The 18,254-nt window shown below is 28.1% G+C and overlaps 2 protein-coding genes across 2 annotated transcripts in view; one reads left to right on the forward strand and one right to left on the reverse strand.

Annotated features, from left to right (window-relative positions):
• Positions 1-2,634, forward strand: part of LOC136977880 (glutamate receptor ionotropic, NMDA 2B-like) — a 28,196-nt gene extending 25,562 nt beyond the window's left edge. The window contains exons 13-16 of the mRNA XM_067273471.1: positions 1,444-1,625; positions 1,688-1,923; positions 2,010-2,179; positions 2,247-2,634. Coding sequence (XP_067129572.1) covers positions 1,444-1,625; positions 1,688-1,923; positions 2,010-2,179; positions 2,247-2,361 — 703 coding nt within the window. The 3' untranslated portion in view covers positions 2,362-2,634. The remainder of the gene's footprint in view (positions 1-1,443; positions 1,626-1,687; positions 1,924-2,009; positions 2,180-2,246) is intronic.
• A 4,829-nt stretch (positions 2,635-7,463) lies between these two features.
• The window catches only part of LOC136977866 (general transcription factor 3C polypeptide 3), a 40,349-nt gene continuing 29,558 nt past the window's right edge, over positions 7,464-18,254 (reverse strand). Inside the window, exons 14-27 of the mRNA XM_067273457.1 lie at positions 17,081-17,227; positions 16,832-17,012; positions 16,689-16,720; positions 15,448-15,577; positions 14,874-14,939; positions 14,713-14,792; positions 14,529-14,630; positions 13,758-13,844; positions 13,582-13,680; positions 13,393-13,468; positions 10,024-10,148; positions 7,840-7,927; positions 7,697-7,770; positions 7,464-7,630 (exon numbers count right to left, since the gene is read on the reverse strand). Of these exons, the coding sequence (XP_067129558.1) occupies positions 7,520-7,630; positions 7,697-7,770; positions 7,840-7,927; positions 10,024-10,148; positions 13,393-13,468; positions 13,582-13,680; positions 13,758-13,844; positions 14,529-14,630; positions 14,713-14,792; positions 14,874-14,939; positions 15,448-15,577; positions 16,689-16,720; positions 16,832-17,012; positions 17,081-17,227 (1,398 nt within the window). The 3' untranslated portion in view covers positions 7,464-7,519. The remainder of the gene's footprint in view (positions 7,631-7,696; positions 7,771-7,839; positions 7,928-10,023; positions 10,149-13,392; positions 13,469-13,581; positions 13,681-13,757; positions 13,845-14,528; positions 14,631-14,712; positions 14,793-14,873; positions 14,940-15,447; positions 15,578-16,688; positions 16,721-16,831; positions 17,013-17,080; positions 17,228-18,254) is intronic.

Raw genomic sequence — 18,254 nt, forward strand, 5'->3', positions numbered from 1 at the left:
ACTTAACGGTAACCGGTGTCATGTACTGTACAGGAATTCCACTTTTCTATTCACCAATATGCAAATGTTCTTTCCTCCTTTCTGATTTATTCGATTTAGAACGGAATTTAAAGATATTGTCAAATTCAGAAGCTTAATCCCATCGCTCTTGTCATGTTTACTTCCGATCGATGGATGACCCTATAGATTTGCCTGTCACGCTTCTCTCCGTAAGATAAAATACGGAAGGCACCTCGCGAACACTTCCGACGATAACACTACAGAAAAGAGGAGGATGCGACGACAAAATACAATCCGAACGTGATACACTAGGAGTTTAGAGAAGCGGAGAGAAAAACAAATTGACTGATTAGCGCTTAACCAATCACTGAAGTGCCGTGTATCCGCAAATATCGACCAAAGTTTTCAACTTGACAAAACTTTACTAATTTACTCCGATAATAAAACAGAAAAGTCGTATTAATCGACCACTTTTCCTGTTTAGTATTGTTGTTTATGCATTATAACTTAGCACTTACACGCAGGGTTAAACAATAATAAATACTGCGCCTACATCGGAATTGCCATAATAAAACGTAGCCTTAGGTCGTATAATTATGGTAATGAGATCGACGATCAATTAAAATTCGGAACCATCCTTAAACGAGTAACGTTATAATAAAACAATTTTAAAACGGTGTACTATTTTTATAACATTAAAAACATTACTTTATCCGTGAAAACAAGGGTAACGATTTGCTCTTCTCTTCTATCAATCATCAATCAGAAAGCAACGACATTCTATATCTTAAATTGTTCGGCTCTCTTCCTACAGGAAACGGGGCTCGAATGACAGAACGTCTTGTATTGGTTCAGGAATGCCGTATTTCCGAATTAAATTCCCTAGAAAGTTCTCCTCGGAGACAAGTTGTCACGTTCACAATTCGACAACTGACATTAATTCTCCACACACGAAACGTCTTTTAGCCTTAGAGACGTAATCGTTTCTAGGTACAATTTCTGTAAGAGTCTGTCTCAAATCAACTTTCCTCGTCGTGCAATAAATGTTAGAACAACGTAATCAATAGCGTTCTTGACAGAATAATCTTTCCTTTCATATTTTATCGACGAGATGGCCTAAATGCGCTCGACATAACATGTTTATTACGTTCGATTGTGCAGTGTCAGAGAACTGTCAGTCACTCCTTCGATATTCCCCACTGTCCATCGACTACTTCGACCCGTGTGTCACCGTTTTATTGTCTAGAATATATTTTCTCGGTGTTTCTCGCGGGCAATATGGCTCTCCGGTAAAAGCTCTCTTACGAATTCCTTGTCGGGTCATCTCGTGTGGCGAGGGATTATAATTTCGACTTAAATAAGTATTTAAGTTTAAGATCTGTACGACTTTTATAATTTCATAAATAAATTCTAGTTTATCGGATGATAGTGTTTTATATTTAGGGAACTGGATGCCTTTATATACGATGCAACGGTCTTAGATTATCTGGTAGGACAGGATAACGAATGTCGATTGCTGACGGCCGGATCTTGGTATTCCATGACCGGATACGGATTCGCATTTCCAAAAAAATCTAAATATTTGGACCGCTTCAACAAGATGATGATAAAATATAAAGAAAACGGTAAGAGTTTAAAAATGCAGCTTACTTTCCATCTCGACTACTATAACTGTGTTTTTCTTTAGGAGATATTGAGCGCTTCCAAAGGTTCTGGCTACAAGGTGTTTGTAAACCTAATAAACACAAGAGAAACGCCAGCAACCCCTTGGACATAAATCAATTTATGAGCGCCTTCCTTTTGTTAGGTTGTGGCGTTCTCTTCACTATCATCATTCTGGTTTTGGAGCATCTCTACTTCCGATACGTTCGAAAGCACTTGGCTAGGAAGGATAATGGCGGGTTCTTTACACTTCTCAGCCTAGTAAGTAATAATATATATATATATTATATATATTTCTTTTTTCGTAAATGTAACTTTTTATAGATTACGATTATAACTTTCTACAGAGTATGGGGAAATCGTTAAGCTTTAGGGGTGCCGTGTACGAAGCACAAGACATGTTGAAACACCATCGTTGCAAAGATCCCATCTGTGACACCCAATTATGGAAGGCTAAATATCGGCTAGACATGGCTAATATGAGGATTCGTCAACTGGAAAAACAACTGTCGGAAAGGTAAGTAATGACGCGAAAGAAACAGATTTCGAATAGCGAGTCAAAGCTGGCAAAATTGTTTTTACAGGAACAAGATGCACCCAGAAGATATGACAAGTAACCATATCAACTACTATAACACCAGCTCCTGCCTGCCATCCGGTGGAAGGATGGAGATAGCCGAAATAGAGACGGTCTTATGATTCCATCATCATCTCTCTAGACTTGGTCTGCCTAGTTATGTAGACGTGCATCTTGCCTGTCCTCCATGTTAAGCCACATCTCGCTCAATATAACTATATTCATCTAATAAAAATCTATTTATTCCATTAATCTGAATTTCTTTACATAACTTCTTTTTTTATTTATAGTGGATTGAGTTAAAGATAACAGTGGCTAGAGAATCATGTAGACAATAAACATTTTTATAGAAAACTGATATTAATTTTTATTGATAGAAAATAAGTTTATCGTACTTATTACTAAGAAATTCCTCGTGTTACTCCACATACTTAATGCAAATATAAAGACAATGTTATCGAAAATTGCCTCACAAAATACTAAATGAAAGTGCTTATTATCATTATTATACTTTCTTGCATCATACTGACCTGCAGCAATGGAGCATCAGTATGATTTTCTATTGTGGTACTACACGTAAATATTAATGTACGAATGTATTGAGTTTTATAGAACTTTCTAGAATGATATAAAAACAAATAGAAACTAACTTCAAAACAAAAATGCTTATTGATTTATAAGGCAACTTCACAATACAAACACGGTAGTGTTTGTATTGTGAAGTTGCCTTATAAATCATAAGTATCGACCATTGTAAATTTGATACTGTAATTCCATTTTTGAAGAATTTGCTAAATAAATTGCTTTCGTTAATTTCAAAATTGTAGTATTATATACGGTGTTTTGAAAAAGAAAAGCGCAATAAGAGACTGCGTAGAGAAGCTCGTAGATAAAGCATCAGGGACACAATCATGTCCTGCCGCGTCATGCCGGGTTTGTAATGGCGCACGGGTCAGGATTGACAATTAGTATTTAATTTAACGGTCACTAAAGGAAAGAAGATAAGCTCGTGAAGGGCAAGATAATTCGACAGAATTTCCTTGCAGTAATTCGTTGGGTGATGTAAACTGTAAATAAATTATTAATTTTACTTAGTTACTTAGTGTTTATGTATTAGAATTATTATTGGTTAATGATATGCAAAATTCAGGAATTAATACTCGCCCGTCACCAATATTAGTACGTAATTTCTCTTTCCTGTTTTTCTCTCGTTTGGAACAGTCGATGATAAAATGAAGAAACTGCAGCTCACACGGGAGGGGGAGGGGTTATTTCTCGTCGATCTTGTGAAATGTTTTCTCCCAGTTCATCCACAGTTTGCAATGGTTCACGGTAAACGATTACTTTGAAATGTCTCCATAAGAAGAAATCAAGGGGTGTTACATAAGGGGATCTAGCGGGTCATTGGTGCCCAATCCAGCATTGAGGAAACAGTACGTGTAAAGTATTTCTGACCTGTATTTGGAAGTGAGCAGAGGCTCCGTCCTGTAGATAGACTATACTGCCCATATCAAAAGTGGTGACCCCAGTGACTTGTTCCTGCAATGCAACACCCTCGAGCGCTGGTTTTATCGCCGCATTAAAGAGAGGTCCAAAGGAAGTATATGGGCCTCCCCTTAATGCGTCTATCAAAAGATACTGGGGCCCAGTTAGGTTCACCTTAATGAAGAAAATGTCCAGTACTCTGTCTTCCACTAATCAGCCCAAACATTTATTTTTTTGTGGCGTTTGAGTTTGGCTTATGCGAGCGTCGTGAAGATCCGTGGGTGCCCAATAGCGACAATTATGTTGTGGACTCGACATTAAAATAGAAAGTCGCTTCGTCAGAGAAGCATAAGCAATGAAGTAAAGCAGGATTACCCCATAACAGAGTTCACAAAATTCAACCGTGCGATCGAAATCATCTGCAACTAATTCTTGCATAACTAATTTGTAACAATGAAGTTTCTCGATCTCTTTGCCTCGTATCTATCCCATTTTAACATATTTCTGGTAGAGCCGCAAAATAACAGAATGGCGTGGCTTTAGCTTATTTGAATGTCTACTGTCTGTCTGGCGCCGTTGCTTTGTCCGTAAGTTCGAACAAGTTCCACTCGTTTCTGAATCGTGTAAACCATTTTGATCGAACAATCATATACACTCCAGGATTCTTGTAAAAATTGGAAGCACGTTTGTCTCGTCTACCATACAACGACTGTGCAACAATAGCTGTTACTAACCATGATTGCATGGATTTGCTTATTTGCATAAATTATTGGTTCACAATGAGTAAAGTAATAAGGCACGTGGTTTACAGTTACTGTAGCTGCAATAGTCGAGTGGATGCTGAGATTTTGCTGCAGGCTAACCAGTGTACTAGTGGCTAGCCTGTAACGAAATGATTCGATCACACATACCTGGTATGTGCAATTAATTTCCGTTTGGCAGTATTGCAGATCTGAAATGATCCATCGTATATGCCTATACGATGGATCATTTCAGATCTGCACACCCTACACCTGCCCCTGATGCTTTGTCTACGAGCTTCTCCGCACAATCTCCTATGGCTCGTTTCTTTTGCGAAACACTGTGTACGTATATAGGACGTCCATTTAAACAACCATCCAAAGGCAAAAGATATTCTTCCAGGATTGCACGAGTGAATGTATGAGGGGCACGCTCGTACTAGCCGAAGGGAATCAATTTAACCACCTTGGCCATCAGGCGTAAAAACTTACGTTACTGGGCTGCAATTTTCAAATTGCAGACAAGTAAATTCCATCTGTCCTTCATTGATATCAGTGTAAAGCAAATGAAAATCGAGACCAGATTTGGAAAAATTAGGAGCCCGGGTGTCTCTAACTACATACGAACTTCCGGTCTGGACAGAAAATCACGTAATTTTTGATGATGATTAAGAATTGCAGTCCCGCATTGTGACGCGTCACAATAAATAATTGCTCGTTTAATTTAATGTTATAAAATCATCATCTTTTTCGTTAATATAAAATAATCATTGATATATGAATTTATCACTTTTTAATTTTATTGATTAAATTATTCGGTTAATGTTACCTATGGTTCCAAAATGGCGGCTCGTCTCTGATTCCAGCAAATAGAAGAAGGGAAACAGTGGGGACGTTCTAACCTAACCTAACCTAACCTATTCTAATAATTACCATAATTATTACCAACAAAATTATTAGAATAGGTTAGTAGGTTAGGTTAGAACGTGCGTCCCCACTGTTTCCTTGCTGGAATCAGACGAGCCGCCATCTTGGAACCATAGGTAACATTAACCGATTTTTCTGTGGAGAATGTAGAAAAGTGCATTTTACATCTTACTGGTTAGTAATAAGGACATTTTCATTCGGCCAAAACTTTCAGCGATTTTTATAGATTTATTTTCAAAACGTCAATTTTATGAAATGTATTTGAGTTAATTTATGTATTTATTCTTTTATTTAGATAAATATAAAAATGCAAAACAAATATTAATATTTTAGAAAAGCTTTTATTCCTCTTGAAAAGCAATGTTTTTTCTTTTCACCATCTATTAAAATTTTTGAATACTTGCTATTGACTTGATGGGATAAAGCAATTCAACACAAGGGCGGTCTACCAGGACAGGTGTGTCTTGGGAAGACTTTCTGAGAAACTGGCCCTTAAGTGTTAGATATGTGGAGAAAATCTGGAAAATTCCTGTTGATTGGGAATGAGCTCAGGACCAACTACCGGTGTTCGTTGGGTTTTATACACTTTGACCATTTTTAATTTTACACAAGAAACAATTTAAATTCTAACTTTTATTACATTCTAAACTCTTCTGTTTTGAGCAGGAGCAGATCCAAGAGGGGCTATTGGGGCTTAAACATCATTTGAATCAAATTACAGAGACTTATCCACATTCTGATACAGATTCAAATGGTAATATTCAAGAAATACTTGAAGTGAAGAATAGCAGCTTAATGAAACCATTTCAAAATATTGTTTTATTGATAATAATTATACTTTCTTGATATAATTACATGCAAAAATATCTCTAAAAATCAATTTATAAAAAAGGAACAAGTAAGCAACATGCTACCTTCCAAATCAACCACATATCTGCAGTTAATCAGAATATTGACTGTACTACAGATTTATGCCATATTGTCAATAAATCTGTGAATATTTAGCAGCAAACTTATCAGCGAGGAAGAATGTTCGTTTATAACACAAACACTTTTCCTTGCTGATAAGTTCTGTAGACAAATCTGTCCTTATATTTATAGATAAACATACTCGACTTTGTCGGCAAAAATTTAATGCTTTTTTTTCTTAATGGATTAGTATACTAGCAAGAGAAGACAAGTGTCATATAAGTTTCATTGCTTTCTTACCAGGAAAAACAAAACCTGTAAATATTTAAGAGTATCATTAATATATAGATATACATTATTATTTTGGTATACAGTATTTTATAAATTTGACTGTCAAGAACTGTGAGATTCTTAAAACATCCTCCATACATAATTTAAAAGTTTTAAAGTAAGAAATAGCAGTTAAGAATGCAGAATTGCATAGATACAAAATTTGTAAATAAATATTCATTAGTTGTAAGATAAACTGTTTTATAATCAACATAATAATGGCTAGCATTTAATACTTTCAATTAAAGTAATAAACTTTGTCATACAAAACAAGCTCGTGTTAATTATCGATGCTATTTTTAATTACTTTTTAGAAAAACTAATTTAAGTTATAATTCAATTTCTGATTTAACGAAAATCAGTGGTAACTTGCTTAACTTTCCAAAACAAAAAAAAATTATCTTTATGCAAGAAAATTTGAATTTAAATTTTCCTTCTTTCACCTAACTGATTAATGCATGTGTATAATTAATGGAATTTCATAGTAAAACAAATTATCTTCATTTCTGTTTTCCTTGTCAGCTTTGTTAACTCATCAATTCAAAAAAAATCAATGCAAAACTTTTTTAAAATTAAAATGTAAAGATTATGAATAAATCAATAGTTTTTTTAGTTTTTCAATTCTATTGAAAACATTCTTTGAATTAAATTTATACATAAATAAACTTAATATTTATTATTTAGAATTTATCATTTAAAATTCTGTTAGTATTTTTATTTTCTTCTCCCAGAATTTATAGACTTTTCTCTGTTAGGAATGATTTAATTTTAATACAGATTAGTCAGTTATCTTTAAATTAAAAATATAATAAAATTAATTTGAACATACAGAATTTTAAAAAGTTTAAGTAGTTTATTATATAAAATTTAAAATTTTATATACAAATTTTTAAATTATACAATATCTACGCAAATACATTTGGGCTAAAGCAGTTGCTCCACTAGCTTGGTAGATCAAACACATATTATATGCAATTTCATGCCTCAAGTCAAAAATATCCTGCAAACAATTTTCTAATTAGTATGGAAAAATGTTTATTATTATTATCAGTTGTTCAAATCTTACCTGATTGTCTGAAGAAATAGGAAGAGGACAAGCCAATGCTTTTTTGTAGAAATGTAAAGCAACACTGTTCAGACCTGTAACAAAAACCATACTGAAAAGAGTATATTCTCTTGATGCACTCAACTAAAATTTAGATAACTTACCTAACTGATGCATGGCCCTTCCTAGATTATACAGAGACTCTTGACATTCTCCTCGCAATTCATAATATCGCATCAGAAATGCACAGCTCTACAAAATAATATGTAATATTATAAGTAAAACAATACATAAAATTAAATATTTTAATAAATTATCTATTGAAACATCTATAATATAAAATATTTAACAGAAAGTTGAAGCTTCAAAATAACTTTTTTTTACTAATGTCTTTTGATTATGTTGAGTGCATCTATATATTAAATTCTTGGTATCAAATCCAATAACAGTCATCTTGATGCTTCAAACCTTAATTTCGGATGAGAAATAAAGATATAGAGAATAAATTCTATATCTGTAGTAATGCGATTTCTATATTGGACACAAGTACATTTTTTCAGAAGTTTTGTTAATAATAATATAATGAGAATTGCTTTTGTGTGTAATTGACATAATTCTATAACTTTAAATTTTATCTTGTTTGTTAACTAAATTGATGAAGAGGAGGATGTTTAGTGTAGTAAGGTTCTCAGCCAAAGAGGAGGAGTTTCCAAAAGCTTTTAATGTCAATTTTAAGGATATTCCAGTTAATATTCTTCTTGAGTTGAGGATTTGAATTATTAATTGTTTGAATCCTCAACTCAAGAAGAATATTAACTGGAATATCCTTAAAATTGACATTAAAAGCTTTTGGAAACTCCTCCTCTTTGGCTGAGAACCTTACTACACTAAACATCCTCCTCTTCATCAATTTAGTTAACAAACAAGATAAAATTTAAAGTTATAGAATTATGTCAATTACACACAAAAGCAATTCTCATTATATTATTATTAACAAAACTTCTGAAAAAATGTACTTGTGTCCAATATAGAAATCGCATTACTACAGATATAGAATTTATTCTCTCTTTTAATTTAATTCTAATTACAATAATAATTATAATTAATTTTTCTTCTGCTTTTAGGTGGGTGTGATTTTATATATAATTTTTTATTAATTTTCTTCAGATAATTCTCCCATGATTTTGATTATGTTGACATTTCTTTTAATTTATTATTTATTGTTGGTTTTATAAAATCTGTATTATTTATGTTTATATATATTCTGTAATAATTCATTAATTATAGTATTACTGTGGTTTTTTTTTTTTTTTGTTGTGTGCTGATTTTTGCTGTTGTGTGCTGATTTTTGTTATTTGTATAATTCCCTGCATAGTGGGTGAAACCAGTATGCATAAATAACTAAATAAACAATAATAATTAAAATTCAATTTTAATTGTTTTTAAATATTATTTTGCTTTATAATTTATTAATATTAAAATAAAAGGAAGCAATTACTTTTATTTTTAAAACACAAATCATAATGTAATTTTACTTTAGTTTTGCTATGGCTTGACTAATATTTGTTAGTTTTGTTATTAATTACAAAATAATTTAAGTACAATTTAATAATAATCAATATCATATATGAAAATCCTGTAAATCAAATAGTTTATATTAATTTCTTCATTGCAATGCTCTTTGTTATATATATCTATCTATTCCAATTTGCCCAAAATAAGAAGAATCTATTTTAGTAGCCATAACTTTTCCAGAGTATAACAATTTTTGAATGGATAGTGCTAAAAAATATTATGTTATGACATCAATCATGCTGTCATATTTGCCTGCTACTGAAAATATAAAGTAGACAGCATTTTTTCAGCAATCTTTATTCAAAAATTTGAAACAAGAGTTATTTTATAAATAATTGACTTAGTATACTACATCATAATTTGAATTTTTCTGTTACTACATCAAGAAATTTTGGGAAACACATTTTCTATAAAAATCAAAATTAAATTTTTATTATTATTTGAAATTTCACAATGTTTTAGCATAACTTGAAATAATAAACAGCAAAAATTTTTAAATATTCAATTGTATAATATTGGAAAACAAATAAAAATTAAAAAATTTTCCTTAAAAACAAAAAAATCAACTAAAGCATGTAATATTACTAAATATTAATTAATAATGAATTGTTTAGTGGCTAGAAGTGCTTCTCAGTAGAAAATCCTCATTAAAATCAATATTGAACTTTTGTCAATACATAAAATTAAATCTTTACATATGAAGAAAATATTCAGTTTGTAAAATACTGGAAGAGAATAATAATAAGTGCATACTAAATAACAATTTATCTAACCTGAATAACCAGTGAATGCCGTTTCTCTGCAAATTTCTGGCAGGCCAAATGGACAAATGTTAAGCCAATACAAAACATCACATAAGGATCTTCTGGTGTTGTCTTTAAAATTGGCATGTATTCTCCTAGATAATATTTAATTAAAATGGATTATAAATTATTTAAAATTGTAAAAAGCAAAATAAAGTAATGATTATTCAACTTGATAAATTTTTTTAGTTTAAAAATTTTATTGTAATTCTTATTTAGCAAACCTATATTACTAAATATATGTTATATTAATCTTCTTAAACATAATATTCTAATTTATAATTTATTTATATTTTTTATAAAGAAAAAAAATATGAATTTTTACAAATACAATGAGTATTAAGAGTGAACAGAGAATAACGCTTTAAAAATAATTGCAATGTTTATTAAGGTATTTGTTCTATTTAGACTAAGTTCAAATACTGTTTCATCTATACATACTTGCATTTATTGGATTTAATAAAAATTATTGTTTTTGGAACATTCTGCAGCAACTATTGCTTTAACATTGTGTCTATTCAAAATTAGCATACTAAATTACATAGCTTATATATATATTTTTTTGATATTTTTAAAATATCAAAAAAAATATATATAAGCTTTTCCTCTTTCCAGCAAAATGTTTCTTAATGGAACAAATAAATGTTTTCCATTAATAAACTATTTTAACAATTAACAAATAATAGGGTTGACAGTAGACCTGAAGTAGACCTATAATATAAATAAGACCAAAAACATTTGTTTGTTCCATTAATAAACATTTTACTGGAAAGAGGAAAAGATTACATCTTTTGATATTTGCAACTAGTTCCAGGTTTATTTTATATTTTCTTGTGTAATATTTTTCATTGGTGCAAAAATTTTGAAAGAAAAAAGAAAACAAAAACTAGCATAATACATATTATATAATTTATATAATTAAATTTATCAATAAAAGGTATGTACAGCCACAACAATTTTGATTATTATTTTGTTTACTTTTTAATATTTTTCTCATCCTATTTTAAGAATATACATGACTTATTATTATTAAACATTATATATTGAATATTTGTCAATTAAATTCTTTTAAAAAGATTTTGAATTAATATTAATAATCTTTTTCTTAACTTTTAATGATATAGCAATTTATTATTCTATTAAACTTTATCAAAAATGAATAATTTTTATTAAAAGGATAAAATACAGATAAAATTGACAGTTTTAGCTAAAAACAAAGATTATTTTGAACTTCTAAATTTAATTTTAAAACAACAAAAAGCAAATCTCTTAAAATTTATTTGTAAAATAAACATTATTTAGTATAAAAAATATTAAGTTGTAAACATGATAAATAATTCATTATTTTGAATGTTTATTGACTCAAGAACTAAATTTAATCAAAATGAATTAATTAGAAAACCTATGGTTTAAAATACTTGACAATGAAATGAGGAAATGATACTAGTTAGAAATTAGCATAGCATAGTGTAGCATTAATAAAAAGCAAGAAAGTACAATTTGTATCACAGAGTAATGACATGATTGACGAGAGCTATAAAGATAATGTAAATATATTTTTAAGATTAAATAGATAGATAGATAGAAGGAATTGCACACACACGTTAAATCTGAAAGTAAATGCTGATAAGCCTTGAATAACTTATTTGGAATTATGTTAATATAAAACTGTGATTATGGTAACTACTAGAAATTCACAATTCTATAACTGATTTAATATTTTTTAGCATTCAATTTTCTAAAACAAAGTTGTACACACAGCCAAACCCCATTATCCAAAGCTGATGTATTCCTGAAAATGATTCAAACATAAGGAACTAGGATATCAAAAATTTTTCATTATTTCTTATTATTTCTACCTTTGTACCTTGTTCATCAATAATCCAAATCAATTTACTTAAATGACACTAAAATACTGTAAAACATTTATTTACCTATCAATCCATGATTTTAGCATTATATTAAAACTCAAAATCATGTTAACAAATAATGAGGTCATTAAAAGGATATGTTTATAAGCAGTAATGTAACAAATAAGTTTACAATAACTTATTTGTTACATTACTGCTTATAAACATATCCTTTATAGATAGCAATGAAACTGTTGTAATAATACTGCCCATTTTATATTAAATTATTATTGTATAAAACATGTGTATATGTATAAAGGCAAAACAACAAAAATAAACATATGACCAGATGGTTGAAGATGTCAAAGCATCAGCTTACCACTCTGGGGACTTAGTTTCAAATCCAGTTAGTCAAGCCCAAGAATTTTTGAATCAATGATCTATCCCAAATATGTAAGGCCCCATACCTCACTACCTGGTCACCACCATTAGAGACCTAGCCAAACAATAATTGGAATAGAAAATAAGGCCCTCTTAGTGCTCACAGGGTAGAAAAAGTTAAAACTGAAATGTTACTGTATAGAAATGTTAAGAATAAGTTCATAAGATTGCACTGAAATTTTACATAATCACATTATAACACAAGCAAAATGCCAATAAAACAAATAAAAACACATACTGGAAATATCTATTTGTGCCCCTAGTTCTCATTTTCATTAGTATGACTTCAATTTTTCACAAATGTACTCTAAATAAATTTGTAATACCAAGATTTTTCAATTCAGATATTCCAACAGATACTATAGAATCCCATTCAGTGTTGGGAATTTGCAAACAGTGTGTCCAGTTACAAGAGTATAACTGTGTTTGTTATAAACATAAGTCATATTTTTCATTATATCCAAAATTGAGTTCAAATAATTTAAAAACATAACTGATATTTTTTAAAACAAAAAGTGCATAGAATATTTTAACAAAGTACTGATTTAATTAGGAAAACTGCAACGTCATATCTTTTGCTTTGCATGAATTTTGAGTTTAAATTCTGCAAACATGTGAAAATTTTATAATTAAAGTTGTCACAATAGTTCATCAGTATTTCATTTGCAGTTATGCAAATGAAACAATGCATACATTGCTGTAGTCATAAACTCAGAACAGTGTATAGTTTTATTACAATTTTTTCCTTCAACATTTAAAATTTGTATTGAAAAGAAAAAAGCAAGTATAGGACTTGTAAAAATAATGGTATTGATTTGATTATTTGAAATAAGATTCTTCTTAAATTTATTTATTTATTATAATATAGTGTAGAAAAATCTAATAACTTTCCAAAATGCATACAATATACCATACATTTGTAAACTGTATTACCAGAGAGTAAACAATATTTCTATAAAAAAGCAGAGTATGTGATGTATAACTCTATATCCTCTATTAAAGCTCTGCATTTATGTAAATTTATATCTTATTAGAAACTGTAAATTACCTAATGCATGTTTGTAAGTGCCTGCAATCATTGCTGAATGTCCATTAAGAAACTGTAAAGGAACATGATCTTGATTCTGAAGAGGGGAGAAAAAATCATTAAACAAGATAATTTATATATTAAAAATTCTGTTTTAATAAATTTTATTATAAATAAAATGAAAATATCAATTTAATTAAATTTGTTTACTTTCCACAACAGCCTCAAACAAAAACGATTATGTCGGGTATCCTTATTCATTATGACAATTTGAGAATATAAATTCCATAGCTTATTATTGTTTATATGCTATAACAATAAATGATTTAAGTTAAATTTAGATAAACATATAATTTTTAAAATTAACTAAAAGCAATTTGACTCACTTTGGTAACAAGATCTTTAATGAAGCAATATGCATATTTAGGACATCTATTATAGTAACATGCTAAAAATGCCAAAAAATCTGTTTCCTTTGAGATAAAAAGTAAAATATTTTATATAATATATAATAATTAGTTTAAAATATTTTAATTTAATAAAAAAAATTAAATAAAATACATATAAATATACACAAATACACATACACAAGTTCTAGTTAAGAATTCGACATACAAACCAATAAAGAAAAGAAATTCACTTTAAAAAAAACTAATATTAAAATGCATATCCAAATATCATAAACAGCATTCTTCTAAAATTTGATAAATTTTATTTGACGTACAATACTTTTTAAATTCCATAATTAAACAAACTATAACTACTACAAAAATTTTGCTATTATCAATAATTCATTCTTAAAAAAATATTAGCATATGCTGACTTTCAAGTTTTACCTTGTCTTGAAAAAAATCAACTTTGAAAATTGTAAAGTTTGCATTGTCCCTACAAATATAACATTACACAGTAGAGTGAATCTTCTATAGACACTTCTTTGTTTAAATATTACAGTTGGCTAAAATGCAAAAATTAAATTGAAAAGTGGATGAGAAAGAGCCTATAAAAAAAGGTTGACTTCACTGTGTAATTTGTATTCCTGTGGTATGAAAAGATCAAGAGACTAAAATTTGTGTTATCTGTAGTTATGAATATTTTTGTAAATTTCTTCCTGGATTTTATTATAAAATATAAAAATGTTTAACAACATTTCTACTAACCTTGCTTTTATTCATTTTAAAAAATATAGATGAGGTGCATGCTTTCATTGCACATTCTTGTAGTTCCTTATATTTTCCCAGCTCATATAATTTCTGCCAAACCTTAAATGTACATATAAATGTTACAAATAAATATTTTATGAAAATTTTTCAACAACATAGAAATGAAAAAAAGATGATTCACATTTAAATAAAGTTCCCACATTTCTTCTGGAGTTATTTTAGATTCAGTAAACTTTGGTTCAGGAGGAATTTCAGATGAATCTATTCATAAATATTTTAGTTTAAAAAAATAAAAACATAAATCAAATTACATTATTTATTTAAAATTTTTGCTTTATTTACCTTCTGCCTGTCTAATTTCTTTCAAACATTCAATTCTTCTTTTATGACTTTGATTAAATGCAATTGCTAAAATAGGTTTAATTCAATTTATCATTAATAAAATAAAATAATCAAGGATTACAACATTAAGAAAAAACTAATATTATTTAAATTGTTTACATTTAATGTCAAAACTATTGATTTAAAATTATTACATATTATTAAAAATAAATATAAAGTTTAGAAAAGTATTTAATCTAAACCATGAAGCCTTACAATCCAACAGAAAGTTTGAGAAAAAACAGTTTCAACTGACTTTCAGCCATTTCATCACACAGTCAAAAATATAAATATACATTATACAAAAGTTCCTGCTGGATCATAAGGTTTCATGGTTTAGGTTATATTTATCCAGCTGAGATTACTAGTTTAAGTATTTAATGAATTCATTCACAGAAAATTAGGTTTTACTATGAATTAAATTAGAAAAAACTTTTTAAATCTACCTAAATTTTGTATTTACATATATTTAAAAAAATCAAATCTTTACAAAATAAATTTATTTTATTTTAAAATTATTTGAATAATGTTTTACCAAAATATTCAGAAGGTTTATGAACTGGAAAAAAATGACTTGATAAAACCAACATTCCACATTCTATATATTCTTTCCATGACTTTTGCAAATATAATAAATTGCATCTTTCCATTAATAACTGCAAGTCCTAGATAAATGTATAATATTAAAAATATTTACATATGATTTACATTTATAATTTTTCTAAAATTTAATTGTATAATTGTACATAATATAAAAATGTATAAAATGTGTAAATGATGTTAAAAATAAAATATAATAGAAGTTCATTAATCTAGAACCCTCTGAAAAGTAGCTAATAATCCAGAATTATCTGACAATAACCTGGAATGCTAAGATTCTGCAAATTGAAATTTGAAAACATGGTGTGCTAAAAACCCTGGGCAGACATGAGGAATGTGGCCATGCATGTTTCTTCATATCAAAAAATCAGGATCAAAAATGATGTGATCAAGAAAAATGACTCATTATGTTAATTGACAGGCCAATCCAACTTCTAGACAACACACTTCATTTCAAAATCAATCTTAACACAATACACTCATGTATCATCTTCAAACTGATTAAAGAGATTACATAAACAAATCAGAAGTATACAACAATGTCAGCAACATTCAAATCATATATATATAACATAAAATTTATGGAAATAATAATACTGATAAATGACTGCTGTTTCAAAATATAGTGAAACATTTTGTTTGAAATGTGATAATGATAATTGTTTAAATGAATTAACAATAAAAAGTAATTGAAAAACCAGTAATTACTTATTATTAAAGAATGTAAACAAATCAAAAAAATATACTTTTTAACAGATAAAATAACTTCAAAAATTCAACAATTTATGAAAAAGAATAAACATATTTACAGCTGCCATAATAGCCAAGTTCAGATTACAAATAAATAATAGATGATAGCAGAAAACTTTCCTCTCTTCTTTTTTTAATAAGTTACTGAATTTTGAAATAATTACATTTCATAAATATAAATAAATAAATAAATATATATATATATATATAATAGTAAGCTCATTTATAAAACTAATACAACCTAAACATAACTAAATGTAATATGTCCTCATAAATTAATCCATTCTTGGAAAATAGATTAATTCCAGGAATGCTATTTTCCAACAAATAAATAAATAATCATATTAATCTTCACCAGTTAAAATACTGTACTTTCAGGTTTTAATTAAGATTAATAAATTAAAAACTTTTAAAATAAATACTTACAATTGCAACATCTTTCTGACCCTCTTCATAACCTAAAATTAAAAATAAATATTACCTGAATATTGACATTAAAAATAATTCCTTTCTCGTTAATCATGTTTTTGTTAAATATAAATTTAAAGTATACCAAAAATACAACTTACATTGTTTTAATGCAATAATAGCTTCTTGTGTTTTACCAGACTGTTTTAATAGATTTGAAAGTGAAAACCTAGCACCTATATGACAAGGTGCCATTTCTACTACTTTTTTGTAGACTTCGGTTGCTTTTTCTTTTTCGTTAACAGCATTAAGACACTCTCCATATCTAAGCCAGACAGCTGCCTGAAAATAGAAATACACAAGATAAGAATAGGAAACTTTTAAGATACTTGTTTTCATTCTTTACTTACCATGTTATAATTTTGAGAATTAACAAGGAGAGATAATATTGGAATGGCATGAGCATATTCTTTGGCTTGCATGTATGCTTCTGCAATATCTAAATAAAGATCACCTACTTCTTCTGGATTTTCTTGTTTTAATGGCTCTGTTAATGCCTAATTTATTTAATATACAAACATAACTAATATTTATTAATATACTCATATTTAATCATAAAATAAATAGAAAATATAAATACTAAAACAAATTTTTTTATTTTTATTATATATACATGATGAAAATAAATAAAAACGATTTATATTTGTAATTAATTCAATGAAATAACTTTTAGATGTTTCTTTTGTATCAGTCTACTTAGTCAGGGAGATACAATATGCTACTTGTATCAGTCTATTAATAAATTTCCATATACAATATAAAATGGTTTATGATTAACTTAAGATAATCAAAAAAATTATACAAAAATGAATATGGTAAAAAATTTTTATTTATAGAATTTTAAAGTTTTATTTCTAATTATTGTATATATAATTAGAAAATAAGGAAATTATAAGTTATTTGATTTAGTTTTACAAAGTAAATTTATTTAGTAAGAAAAATTATAGAAAGCATGAAGAAAATCTTTTTTCGTGTTTATCATGCATTCAAAGATCCTGAAAAACAGGTTGATAATGTATGACAGCACCTGACACATTTAAGTCAAATCATTAATAAAGCTTTTTAAAATCCAATTCAGATTTGGACCCAGATCCTACAATAGTAATAAACTGAAGTCTTTGCTGTTTGGACATCTAGCCATTCATGTATTAGAAATATTTAATCATATTAAGTTTTTTTTTTTAATTCTTTCAATTCACAAAAAATCAGTTCAAAAAACTTTTATTTCCTACTTTCAAATCAAATTTCAATGATATTTCATCTTATATCGTCTCTCAGATTTAAATTATTCAGATGAATTAAATGATAAAATTATAGCTATTAATAAAAAATTTATAAGAAGTATCGTACAATCTTCACATTATTGAAAATAGTGACATTACTTCAGTTGTATCTAAATCATAACTTTAATGTGAAATTTTGCTGTAACTACATTCAGTTTATAACTGATTTAAGTCTGTACAAAATTTGTACAACTTATAATTATTTATAACTATAATTAAAACAAATAAAAAGAAATTCCTG

The sequence above is a fragment of the Centruroides vittatus genome, unplaced genomic scaffold (genome assembly GCF_030686945.1).
Source record: "Centruroides vittatus isolate TY-2023 unplaced genomic scaffold, ASM3068694v2 contig_481, whole genome shotgun sequence".
Lineage (NCBI taxonomy): Eukaryota > Metazoa > Arthropoda > Arachnida > Scorpiones > Buthidae > Centruroides > Centruroides vittatus.